General features: G+C 46.1%; 2 protein-coding genes across 3 annotated transcripts in view; one reads left to right on the forward strand and one right to left on the reverse strand.

Annotated features, from left to right (window-relative positions):
- The window catches only part of Cnn3 (calponin 3), a 31,111-nt gene extending 21,653 nt beyond the window's left edge, over positions 1-9,458 (forward strand). Inside the window, exons 2-7 of the mRNA XM_005357206.3 lie at positions 1,311-1,432; positions 1,650-1,716; positions 2,609-2,746; positions 3,097-3,213; positions 5,800-5,946; positions 8,342-9,458. Coding sequence (XP_005357263.1) covers positions 1,311-1,432; positions 1,650-1,716; positions 2,609-2,746; positions 3,097-3,213; positions 5,800-5,946; positions 8,342-8,686 — 936 coding nt within the window. The 3' untranslated portion in view covers positions 8,687-9,458. The remainder of the gene's footprint in view (positions 1-1,310; positions 1,433-1,649; positions 1,717-2,608; positions 2,747-3,096; positions 3,214-5,799; positions 5,947-8,341) is intronic.
- A 1,606-nt stretch (positions 9,459-11,064) lies between these two features.
- Positions 11,065-13,342, reverse strand: part of Slc44a3 (solute carrier family 44 member 3) — a 68,469-nt gene continuing 66,191 nt past the window's right edge. For both annotated transcript variants that reach the window (XM_005357208.3, XM_005357207.3), the window contains exons 14-15: positions 12,604-12,840; positions 11,065-11,466 (exon numbers count right to left, since the gene is read on the reverse strand). In XM_005357208.3, the coding sequence (XP_005357265.1) occupies positions 11,338-11,466; positions 12,604-12,840 (366 nt within the window). In that variant the 3' untranslated portion in view covers positions 11,065-11,337. The remainder of the gene's footprint in view (positions 11,467-12,603; positions 12,841-13,342) is intronic.

Below are 13,342 nucleotides of genomic sequence, written 5' to 3' on the forward strand. Positions count from 1 at the left end.
CTGTCCTGGCACTTGCTCTGTAGACCAGAACCCACAGATCTGCCTGCCTCTCCCTCCTAAGTGCTGGGGTTAAAGATGAGCACCACCACCACCCTACTTTATGTTTTTCATGGACCAGGCTCTTTAAGGAACTTTTAGGGCAAGGGAACTTGAACAACTTGAAGATTTTTTTTTTGAGACAGGGTCTCACTTTTTAGACCCTGCTGCCTTGAAACTTAAGCGGTTTGCCTGCCTCTGCCTCCTGAGGGCCGGGATTAAAGGTGTGGTGTGTGTCATTTTTAATACTGAAGTTTCATTTTTAAATAAGTTTCAGGAGCTGGAACAATGGTTCAGCTATTAAGTGCTGTTTGCTCTTCCAGAAGACCCAGGTTAGATTCCTAGCACCCACTCGGTGGCTGATATCTTCTTTAATTTCAGTTCTGGGGGACCAATTGATCCCTTCTTCTGGTCTCCATGGACTCTGCATGTTGCATAGACACATGTACAAGCAAACACCCATACATGTAAAATAAAATAATAATTCTCAAAAAGGAAAAAGTTGCTGGGTGGTAGTGGCGCATGCCTTTAATCCCAGACAGAGGCAGGTGGGTCTCTGTGAGTTTAAGGCCAGCTTGGTCTACCAGGACAGCTAGGACTACACAGAGAAACCCTGTCTCGAAAAACCAAAAAAAAAAAAAAAAAAAAGAAAGGAAAAAGAAAAAAGAAGGAAAAAAAAGGAAGAGGCTTAGGGTTTTGGTCTTTCAAATGTAGTGTTTTTCTAAGCCTAGAGAAATGTCTTTCAAGTGTATTTTTTTTTTAAATGTGTTTATTATTGTGTGCGTGCAGTATAATTTGATGGAATAGAAGGCAGATACCAGAGCTTTCTGGACAAACTCCTGGAATGGTATGTCCTAGGTGGTTGAGATAACCGTGTGTCACAATGCCACGTGCTGGAATCTCTCTCCATCTATCTTAGGAACGTGGCGACTAACAACTTCATCTTTAAAATTTAAGGTCCAGCTGATTGTGTTACTCTGTGTTGCAACACCGCTAAATCGCGTTCCTCGTGCCGTGGCTCAGGCTTCGCCTTGCTTGTTGGATTCTCTTCTTGGCCGCAGCTTCTCTCTCCATGCTCCTAATGGACACTGTCTTCATGGAGAATTTGTGTGTAGTTACTGAGGCTGTGACAGCCGGTTAAGGTCACCTGTGAGCTCTCCTGCCTGTCACTGCTGGGCTTAGTGGGTAATGACCAGAGGCTGAGGACCGTGTGAGGCACGGAGGGCGGCACCCTGTCTCCGAGCCCCTCTAAAGTTAGGGGACTTGTATTTCAGATCGCATCCAAGTATGACCAGCAAGCGGAGGAAGATCTGCGCAACTGGATAGAAGAGGTGACAGGCATGGGCATCGGCACCAACTTCCAGCTGGGCCTGAAGGACGGCATCATTCTCTGCGAGTAAGCTTCGGCCTTCCCGGACCCTGACAGGGGTGGTTTCTGCCTTTCCGTCTGTACCACAGGCCTTTCCCTCAATGATCCTGGCTCCCCAGCTAGAGTGTCGGCCTTGATAGTCTACCACCGTGTTTAATACTTTCCTTTACTGACTCAAGGGAATCAGCTTAACATCTAATCCTTGTTTTTGACCCATAAAGTGTCCTTGTAATTTTGTTTTTAGACTCATAAACAAGCTACAGCCAGGCTCTGTGAAGAAAGTCAATGAATCCTCACTAAACTGGCCTCAGGTAATTGCCAAGTGAGCAACCTCCAATCCTTCCTTTTTCTCCCTCTCCTCCCTCCTCTCCTCCCATACTCTTTTCCTTCCCTTCCCTCCTACCTTCCCCTCCCTCCCTCTCTCCCTTCCCTCCCTCTCTCCCTCTTCCCTCCTCTCCCTCTGTTCTCTCTCTTGTTCTTCTTTTCTCTTCTCCCTCTCTTGTTTGAGATAAGGGTTTCACTTTGTAGCCCAGGCTGGACAGAACTCAGACTATTCCTGCCTCGACCTCCCTAGGCCTAGAATTACAAGTGAGCTGTGCTATCCCAGTTGGCTTCTTTTTATTTGGTGAAAAAAGTCAAAATTTTTGTATTGATTGCAGGGCTGTGGGGGGGGGGGGCATGCACCTAAATGTCCACATGATGCATACGTGTGTACCCCAACACACATTCATACATGACCAGTTCTGTCCTTAGAGAGCTTTGAAAAGCAGGGAATGGGGGCCAGTCTGTGGAATGCTTGACTAGTATTTGGGAAGTCCTGGCTTGGATCCCCAGCACGGCATAAATAGGGGGTGATAGGGCTCACCTCAGATTCCAGCACCAGGTCTGGTTTAGAAATTAAAGATCTTCCATTGTAACCAGTTTGAGGCCAGTTTGAGCTTCTTGAATTTTGTTTTGTTTTTGTTTGTTTGTTTTGTCTCAAAATTAGAACAGGAAAAAGTGTGGTTTTTATTTTGTTGTTGCTAGAGTTTGTTTTAAGATCTGAAAGACTGTCCTATAAACCCTTTTCCAGAAAGAGCTGTGTACTTACTGTGTATATGATAGGGAATCTTACCCCAAACCCCTCTGTCTGGAGTCTTGTTACCAGTCTTGGTGTGTCCATAGTTAGCTTCAACCCTGATGTGACTCTTTCTGTTTATACAGTTGGAGAATATCGGCAACTTCATCAAAGCTATCCAGGCTTACGGTATGAAGCCCCATGACATATTTGAAGCAAATGATCTTTTTGAGAATGGCAACATGACCCAGGTTCAGACTACATTGGTGGCCCTAGCAGGTCTGGTACGTACATGCTCTACGGTTTCCTGCACATAAGTGGCGAATTACATCATTGTTCTCTCAGGGATGCACAAATGGGGGGGGGGGGGGCGCACCGTGTCTTCCGTAATTGCTAGCTTCGTGAAAAGACTGCTGACCTCAGCTTGTGTCAGATAGGTTAATTAGAACCCTCCTGTTTCAAAGGGTACACTATTATCACTGAGTGGCCCTGAGTAGGTTTTCTCCCTCTGATATGATATGATCTCACCCTTGAAGCATGTCGGTGGACATCATTTCTTTGTCATCTCCTCTTCAAAATGCTGGTGGCAGAATATCTGTGTTCCAACTCAGCTGATGAATGTGTTTATGTCTAGGCAAAAACAAAAGGCTTCCACACAACCATCGACATCGGAGTCAAGTATGCAGAAAAACAAGCAAGACGTTTTGATGAAGGAAAATTAAAGGCCGGCCAAAGTGTAATTGGCTTACAGGTAAGTGGTGTGATATTATTTTTTCATCCATTAACACAGTGTCATTAATTATCGCTACACAAAATGTTATGCCTCTCATGAGGAAAGTGTTCACGAAAGTTCTGTAATGCAGATTGCTCACATATATGCATGGCTTATACGGTTTCAACCTATTTAAAACCAGTGGTGGGGCATGGTGGTTTACACCTGTAATCCCAGCACTTAACAGGGTGGAGCAGGAGGGTTGCTCTGAGTTCGAAGTCCTCCTGGGCTACATACGAGTTTCAAGACCAGCCTGATCTCCAGAATGAGATCTTGTTTCAGAAAATGAAAATTAGCTGGGTGGTGGTGGCACAGGCCTTTAATCCCCAGCACTCAGGAGGCAAAAGCAGACAGATCTGAGTTCAAGGCCACACAGAGAAACCTTGTCTCAAGAAACCAGAAAAAGAAAAAGAATTAAATAACACAACAGCTATAAGAAAATGATGGTGGTGTCCGTTACCCCCCCCACTTCAGACAAGGTTTCTCTGTATAACGGTGCTGGCCATCCTGGAACTCACTTTGCAGACCAGGCTGGCCTCTAACTCCTGGAGATCCACTTGCCTCTGCCTCCCGAGTGCTGGGATTAAAAATGTGTGCCTCCATGCCTGGCTAAAATGATGGCATTTAAAAAAAAAAACTTCAGGTATTCCGCTCAGCTTGCCCATTGTTTCTCTAGGAGATTAAGTTTTGTTGTTGTAGTTTTTTCTAATCATACTGTCTTAAAAAGAAAGAAAATGCACTTTATAAATTCCTAGCTGTTACTGACCAAGGGGAGCAATAATACAAAGCCCATAGTGCCAGAATCATCACACACAAGCAGTGTGCAGTATTGCGACCAAGCCTTGCTGATTGGGAAGTGTGTGGTTAGGGTGACTTTTACAGCCTCCCTAAAGAGTGTCACAAAACCACAAACAAGTGGTGTGAAAGCCGAGGACCTCCCTGGTGAACTGCCCCTTTGACTGAGTCTCTGTCAGGTGGCTTTCATTTTCAAAAGTACAACATTGTTATAAATGGAGGGCAGTTAAAGTGGACGAGCCCGAACGCTGATCAGTGAGAGCCCCATGCGGTTGGAGCCTGCAGCCTAAAAATTAACGCCAGTGTTTGAAAAGAAAAGTTAATGGAAAAAAAGTAAGGTTCTGAAATACTGTTAACTTCCAAAGGGATATATGTGTTTTTGTACAATGTGGGTTTCTATATGTGGCTGTAGATATACTCAGATGAACACATATGCAAATAAACCCCAAGGGGTATTCACAGATGTCTGTTGCAAACCCCAGTTGCATCTATACAGATGTTAATATTGCAGTAATTCCCCCCTCCTTTTTTTTTTTTTTTTGCTTATATGTGTGTGTAAATCTTTGCCCGTGCAGGGGTTTTGCTTTTTGTAATAGACGTTTTCTTTTTTAAGTGTTCTCTGAGCATGGTGGTATGCACCCATGAACCCAGTACTTGGGAAGTGGACCATCAGGGGTTTAAGGTTATTCTTGCCTACCTAGTGGGTGCAGTGCTAGCCTGGGTTTCTGAAAGACTCTCAGAAAAGCAAAGCCCCACCCACAGTCATAGGAACTGGTTTTCTCCTCTCGAGACACTGATGGTGCTGAGAAGTCCTGGATCTTGTAGTTCTCAGTTGGGCAGAGAAGTTAATTATTCCTCTGACGCTGCCTCAGTTCACACTCCTCTGGCTGTCTCTTTCTGGTTCTGGCCAATATACAAGAATTGTGGGAAGAAAATGTATCTTTTTCCTCTCTGAAAATGTTGAGGGATGGCTAAGTACGAGCCTTTGCTTTGCTGTTTTAACTCTAAGCACACAGGCTTTGTTTGCAGCAAAGATTGCTATGGACTTTAGCCCAGTATGACATTATAAACTTACTGAAACATTACAAGCTGTTTTTGTAAGTGTTTTCCCCCCCCACACCCACCCCCCCCGTTCCTTGTGACTTGATTATGTGACTCTGGAGTGTGAACTTTGTAGATGGCAGCAGAAAGGTCGGGTGCACCTGGACCTGGAGTCAGAGGCTTGTCCTCTTTGTCCTCTGGTCTACACTTGCTGCTGGGTTCCCTGACTGAAGTGGGCACACTTTGAACTGGTCCCTGTGCTGCAGAGTATAGGAAAGAGGGGTGGGGATTTCTCCATGAACTGGTTGGTCCCTGTGCTGCAGGGTATAGAAATGAGGGGCAGGGATTTCTCCATGGTTCTGCCAGCACAGTAGCTTCTTATTTAACAGTACGCACGCCTCTTTCTGCAAGTCTGTATGCAGCTGATTGTTCTGTGGGGTTCTGTGTATTGAAGAGCGTCTCGAGTTTTTCTTTTAGAGGTAGCCTTCCCATTTTGCTTTCAGAAGCACAGAGGGGAGTCCATACCTCGTTGCCTAGGGCCACCTTAGCTCGGGAATGGGAACTCGTAAGTCCCCTGCTTCCCCTGCCCCAGTTTTTTTGGTGCTGGGTTCGAGATCTTTGTACAGGGCAGATGAGGACTCTAGTGCCGAGCTACACCCACGCTCTACAGTTGTATTGTGTATACGTTACTGACTTTTGATAACCAATGCCGATCTTTTCACTTGAAAGATGGGAACCAACAAATGTGCCAGCCAGGCGGGTATGACAGCCTACGGGACCAGGCGGCATCTTTATGACCCCAAGATGCAGACCGACAAACCCTTTGACCAGACCACGATTAGTCTGCAGATGGGCACCAACAAAGGAGCCAGCCAGGTGAGCAAAGGGCACGGAGGCCACGCTAAGCGAGCACTGACCCCGTGTGTAGCTCAAGTCGCCGATGGTATTTTTCCTATAGTATTTTTAGTCTTCAGGAAAGTAGGCTTTGCTGGGAGAGCAGAAAAATCAAAGGGCCCTTTCTCCAGGCAGCAGAGTGGAGCGTGACTAATGGTTTTGGTTGGCAGCAAGAACAGTTGGCCTTTCTGCCTCAGCAGTAGAAAAAAGTGATGTTTATGTGTGTTCCTGCTCCTAGATCCAAGTAAAAGATGGTCGGTCCTCCCTTACCCCGGTTTGGTTTTGCTTTTCAAGGGGGCCCCGTGTTTAAATGGGTCTGTAAGATTATCTGGCATTTCTGCTAAGAGCTGTTTAGTCAGCATATTCTCACAGAACAGTAAGTGAATGAGAAAAAAAAAACAAAAACGAAGGAAGCACAGGGCTGCTGCTAGGTGAGGTGGAGGAGAAAGTTTATTGTAGACATGCAGAAGAGCACAGCCAGAGGCAGGACATCTGGGAGCGTGCAGAGTGGCATGACCAGACTGAGCTGGGCCACGTGTGGAGAGGCGAACCAGGTTCAGCAGCCAGGAGGCCAAAGGTGCAAAAGGGGTGGGGAACCAAAATGTCTGGATTATTATAGGGAAGAGCCTCTGGGGGCCAAGTGTGCAAGCCATACCCTATAGCAAGTAGGGACTGAGGGATGCTGGGAGAACCTGGAGGCCAGCTCTTCTTTGGTGAGTTAAAATGGCACCTCAGCCATTTGTTCCTGGTTCGAAACTTAACATTGAGTTAGGGGAGAGATGAATTTGTATGAAAGGCTAGTTAAGTAGTTCTGTAACTGTTAGTGTTCCAACTCTTTCTATGGCTACAATAAAACAGTCTGACCAAAAGTAACTTGGGGAGGAAAGGCTTTGTTTGCCTTACTTTCCAAGTCACAGTCTACCCTCCAGGCAAGCGAATGCAGGACCCTGGAGGCAGGAGCTGAAACAGACCCCATCAAGGAATGTCACAGCCTGGCTTCCCTGCCACCTTCCTTAGACAGCCTGGCCTCCCTGCCCAGGGGGCCCTCCCGCATTCATTAGCAATCAGGAAAATACTTCTGAGATACACAGACACAGGCCAATCTGATAGAGGCAATTTCTTCATTAATGGATGAGGGTGTGGGCAAGATGGCCCAGGGCGAAGGCATCTGTCTGGTGACCTTAGTTTGCTCCCTGGAGCCTCCGTGAAGACAGAAGGAGAGAACTGACTACAGAGCTGGCCTCTGGCCTTCTTGTGTGCACCCTTGCCCCATGTCTTCCTAGCGCTCCCCTGACCCCCCCCCCCCAATCTCATTCATATAATCAGGAACTTGTCAATAGGGAGTCATCTGCCCTCCTTTCTGTTACCCAATGGAAAGTCAGTCTCTCTCTCTCTCTCTCTCTCTCTCTCTCTCTCTCTCTCTCTCTCTCACACACACACACACACACACACACACACACACACACACACACACAAAACAAGGAGGTACCCAATAAGTATGGTAACCTCATTATGTTTACAGTGACATCTGCTGTTTTCTCTTTCTGGAACCTGCCCTGTCACGAACAGTCATTTCTCGCAGCTGCCACTCATGTTGGCCTTTTCACCAACTCTGTATCTGAGAGTGTGCTTGACATGAGTGAGAAACTGAGCAAGCGGGGGTGACTGCTCGTGGCAGCCTCTTGAGATGACTCAGTCCCTTTGATTGGTTCGGCATGCTTCTAGTTGAATGCTTATTTAATAAGATTGGCCTGAGTGGCTGTCAGTAGACATTCACGTGTAACGTTTAGGTCTGCCAGGGTGGAACTCTTTTAAATATAAAAAGTATTAGTTACTTGGTTTTTGTGTATGGCTATTTTTTGCCTGTATGTATGTATATATATGTGTATATGTGTACTACGTACATGCCTGGTACCCTTGGAAGTCAGAAATATGCAATAGATGCCCTGAAATTAAGTTACAGATAGTTGTGAGCCACCATGTGGGTGCTGGGAACTGACCCTGGGTCCCCTGCATGACAGGCAAGTGCTCTTTCTAGCCCTGGGCTTTGTTTTTATATTCTTTGTGTCTAATTCTTTACTTAGCAGTAGGTAGTATTGCTTCTGTATTACGTATGGCGGGGGAGATTCAAAGTAAGCTGTTGGAGGCCACGTGGAGATGCTACAGTAGGCAGAGATGTGAAAGATGACGTGACTCAGTCAAGACTCGGTGACTCCCGTCACAAAGATGAGTAGTTTGAAAATATTTTGGTAAGTTAGGTCCACATCACACCGATTGAGAGTTGCTCACAGTCACACGACTTTCACAGCGTAGACAGTATTCACAAGTATAGATCTTAGCTCCTGTCTCACCTTGTTCTGTTATGTTCTCATACCAGGCTGGGATGTTAGCACCGGGTACCAGAAGAGACATCTACGACCAGAAGCTAACATTACAGCCAGTGGACAGCTCGACCATCTCGCTACAGATGGGTACCAACAAAGTGGCTTCCCAGAAAGGAATGAGCGTGTATGGGCTTGGGCGGCAAGTGTACGACCCCAAGTACTGTGCCGCCCCTACAGAACCCGTCATTCACAACGGAAGCCAGGGCACAGGAACAAATGGGTCAGAAATCAGTGATAGTGATTACCAGGCGGAGTACCCTGATGAGTATCATGGCGAGTACCCCGATGACTACCCCCGAGAATACCAGTATGGCGATGACCAGAGCATTGACTATTAGAATCACACACACGGGAGCGCAGTATTTAGTCCATTGTTTTTATCCAGTGAGACCCAGGCTAGCCTTGAGTAATTCTTCTCTCGTCTTCCTAAAACACTATTATTCTTATTGTACCTTAAGAAAAAAAATGCCTTACATACATTCCTTTTTCCTTTCTCTGCCTCCTCCCCAAATAGTTGCCTTCTAGTGTGCTGTAACCGTTAAATCCTACAGCATAACCGATAACGCGCGTGTGAAGTGAAAAGGGATGCTGTGGAAGGGCAGCCAGTTCTTATATTGACGAGCTATGCATTTTTTTTTTACAATCTTATACTTAAACTGGTATTTTTCAAACAATAGGAACCTATTTTTCTTTTCTACAGTTTAGTGTGTATCCGGCTTATACATGGAAGACTAAAATGTTGATTTGCTAAGTGTGGTCTTTGCCAACTAAATCCTAAGATGCAGCGTGTAGAACCTGACACACGGATGTTTTTTTCTGCAGTCCTGCTTGCTGAGTTTTAAATAAAGTCATGATCAGTGTGCATTTGTGATTATACGTGTACTCATTCTCTTCTCTAAGCTGACAAGGTCTTTTCCGAGTGGCGCTTCTCGAGGCGCGTATACAAAGATGGCCGCGGACATGTAGGCTTGGGAGTGTGCCTGCAGACTTCATTTGTGCCAATGTATCGCTGTAGAGTCGCTGTTTCCTCCGACTGTATTTATTGCTGCGTTTCTCAGCATAAACTTATCCCATTGTATTTTTTATAAATAAATATTTTTTTTGAACATTCATATGAACCGTAGGCTGGTTATTTTCTCTGCTTCTGTGTAGGCAGAGTCAAGTCAGAAATCAGAGGCCTCATTCCTTGGACACTGAGAAGGTATTTCAACATTATTTAACTCATACAACGTGGCACTCGTGGAGACTGAGTCTAAACTGGGTGTGGTGACTTAACCCCCCCCCCCCCAGTATTCCCAACACTAGAGAGGCTGAAGCAGGAGGATTTCTGCGAGTTTGAGGTCAGCTTGAGACACAGTGTCTGTTTAAGGCTACAAAAGCAAAACAATAACCAAAAGAAGAAAAATTTCCAGTGCATTAAGTGACAGCCAAGAATGATCTGGTTCTTGTGTTATGACTTGGCTGCCCTGGTTCATCTTAAATTCAAATTGGAATACTCTTAAAAGCATTTCTGTCTGCAAGGGAGAGTTACTATGTGGACATTGAGGGTATGACGTGAACGACACCGAGCTGACGTGGGGGTTGCCGAGGAAAAGCTAAGCCGTCCTTCTCCCCTAAGGGAAGGCTAAACAACAGCAGGGTGTGGGAAACTACAATGCCTCACCAAGGGAAGTTGGTCACTCTCACGCCTTCCGACCTCGTCTGATAGGGCTGGCGGTTGGGCTTCGGTGGTTTTTGTCAAGACAGATAAAGAGATGCTTGAACTCACAGAAATGACATCATCACTCAGGGATGACTCACTCCTGCTTCTGGGCGTGCCCTGGAAATCACTGTTGAGACCTCAGGGCTGAAAGGTACCACTTAAGAAGAAATTTGCATTTAAAGTGGGCCTGAGCTGTCAGATTGTTTCCTGTCAAATGTAGAGGTGGCTAGGGCAGGGAAGGGAAGGGGACCTTGTTTTACATTACAGGTGCTGGCCTGCTAGGTAAGTCAGGTCCGGCTTCCTCTTAGGATGTGAGTTCCACATAGCATCTCGACTGATGAGGTGCCCGTCCTCATGTTCAAAGTCTTGGTTAGGGCTTTAAGAAGGAAAAGCTCTTCTATACGCCATCTACATTTTGGCTGTTGGCCAGGTGTGTTTAAAAAAATAATAATTAAAAAAGCTCCCAGGCAAGTCTCATTTTGGGCAGAGGTTGAGCCTCGCTTTCTCTTAATGTTTGCTGATTTGTGAAAGAGCTGCCTGCTTGCGACCAGCTGAGTCGCATCCTGCTTAACTGCCTGACCTGGGTGTGCCTGCTTAAGTAGAGTTCACGCCTGCCTTATGTCAGTAAGTGTAAGAGCTGATAGTGTGTGCCCAGGGTTGGAAGAATCAGAACATCCTGCCCCGTGTAAGAATAGTATTCTAGAGACTTCTAACAAAATCCTTCATAAAAAAAAAAAAAAAAAAAAAGATAAGCTGATTGTGACCTCACAAATTCAGATGAGTTTTACATAGTATGTGATTTACTTACATTTTAAATGTATTTGTGTGTGTGTGTGTGTGTGTGTGTGTGTGTGTGTGTGTGAGCATGTGCCATAGCACTTGTATGGAGGTCTTGAGGCAACTTGTGGGGATTGGTTCTCTCCTTCCACCATGCGGGTCTGGAGGGATCAGTTCCAGGCTTTAAGCTTGGCGGCGGTTGTCTCTATCCAGAGAGCCAATCTTATTTTTTATTTGTATTTATTTATGTTGAGATAAGGTCTCTACATAGCATTCAGGTTGGCTTTAAATGCCTGTGTAGCACAGGCTGGCCTTACACTGGCGGTCTTGGTACTTCAGCTGCCTACTTGCTGGGGATGGATTATAGATGCATGTCGCCAGGCCCAGGCACTTTTAAAGAGATGCAGTATATGCATAGTTTTACCATGCTTTTTCTTGCTCTGGTTCATGTGAAAATAGCTGTAGGCTTTGTGTCGGCATCACCACGAGGTCAGAGCGCGCTCAGGTTCTTCAGGTACAAAAGTCTCTGGGTCCCTGTCTCACAATGGGTCTCAGCTCTGTGCCGCCTTCATTTGGTAAAGAGTCCTTGTGTTCTTGAGACCTTGCGTTGTCTAAGTTGTTGGTCCGTTTTACAAGACTCTGAAAAACAAGAGTGACCAGCACCAGTGATGTGACAGCTCCTCGGGTAGCCGTTTACTCCCGGCCCTAGAGTTTTTAGGAAATTGATTGTCAAAGGTCTCCAAGTAGCTGGGCGGTGCTCTCACAGGCCTTTAATCCCAGCACTCAGGAGGCAGAGCCAGGCGGATCTGTGAGTGCAAGGCCAGCGTGCATAGTGAGGTAGATTTCAAAGTCGGCTTTTAACTGGAAATATACAAGTCATGAAGAGTAGAGCAAGTTAAAGTTAGCTTTAATGCAACCATCATAAAGACAGGTAAAAATTGTCTTGTTGCATGTCTGTGAATGGAGGGTGGTTCATATTAATATTCATGCATTCATAGGAGTGCTGAAATCCAGTGCCTGTTGAACCGACAGTGCTTTGAATGTTGTTTTAAGGCCAAAGGAGCTTAAACTTTAATTTTTATGGCAGCAAAATGAAAGAAAATTGCTAAAATATCATTTGACCCCCAGCAGCCAAATAGGAGACACAGCTGGGTTGTTGAAATGTGTTCTGTCTGAAGAGGATAAGACAAAAGATGAGCAGTTTATTGTGTTGAAAAAAAAAAGCAGTTGGAAACCATGGCCTGTTAGTTCCAGATACAAGCAGCACGGGGCTTCTGGGAGGGTGTGCCCTGTTAGCAAGGGGCCCGAGGGTGGTGGATCTGTCAGTATTGGCATTAAAGGTGAGCAGTCTGTAGAACAACATGCTCTACCGAAAGTTCATGGGTATGAGTAGTGCTTGGAAATGCAAAATGCTTTCCATAAACACCGATTGTTCAAACTCCCAGACTATCCAAGGGGCAAGACCAAGCTGTTAGTGCCAAAGATAACCACTACCATATCCACTAGAGTCCCACGGAAGAGCCCACATACCACTATGGCATTCTCACTTCTCTTTGGAGAGGGCAGAGGCTTTTCTGTAAGGAAGTAGTTCTGCCTCAGAAAGCTGAGCTCCCGTTACCTACCCGTCTGGAACTTTGGGCCTGATGGAGGTAGCAACTCATGGAGCCCTCTGGACCAGAGCTGAGACTGGGTGTGTTGCCCCCCTCTCCCGTGTCGGTCTTCCATACTTTGGGGAGGACGCGAGGATGGAGATAACGGAATGAAGTGTTTGCTTACCAAGAACTCGGGGTACATGAAGTACGGCTTCTCTGATGATCCGTCATTGGTTTCCAGGTCCACAGCAAAGCACAGGAAAAGTATATCGATCACAGTTTCAAACACAGACAAGAAACTGTGAGCCACTAGGTAGGCGAAAAAGGCCACTAGCAGCAGAGGGATAGCCCACACCTGGAGCGCGCGGTTGTAGTTAAACGCCATCAGCCCGCCGAAAACAGTGAAGCACACCACCAGCACCTATGGGGGGGAGGGGGCTCATTGGAAACTTTCATGATCAGGGTCAGTGGCTATTGGTCCCCCCCCCACACACACACACTACAAGTAACGCTATTGTGTATGTGTGTGTCCCAAAGAGAATTGGACAGGGTGAAAGAGAAGGAACGGAAAACGGATGGAAGAAACGGAAGCCTGGCGGGTGGGAAGACAGATACAAACTCTCATTTTCTCCGCATTTGCCTTTGCTTTCATGTAAGTAATGCAGAAAACATTCAGTCTGCTTTCTCCCCACAGTATGGCAAAGTCCTCAGGATCCTCACATTAGGATGTGCTTGGGGGGGGGTATGTAATGATGTAGGTGTGTGGGGGTGTGTAATGATGTAGGTGTGTGTGTGTAATGATGTAGGTGTGTGGGGGTGTGTGTAATGATGTAGGTGTGTGGGTGTGTGTGTAATGATGTAGGTGTGTGGGGGTGTGTGTAATGATGTAGGTGTGTGGGTGTGTGTGTAATGATGTAGGTGTG

The sequence above is a fragment of the Microtus ochrogaster genome, chromosome 21 (assembly GCF_000317375.1).
Source record: "Microtus ochrogaster isolate Prairie Vole_2 chromosome 21, MicOch1.0, whole genome shotgun sequence".
In the NCBI taxonomy this organism is placed as follows: domain Eukaryota; kingdom Metazoa; phylum Chordata; class Mammalia; order Rodentia; family Cricetidae; genus Microtus; species Microtus ochrogaster.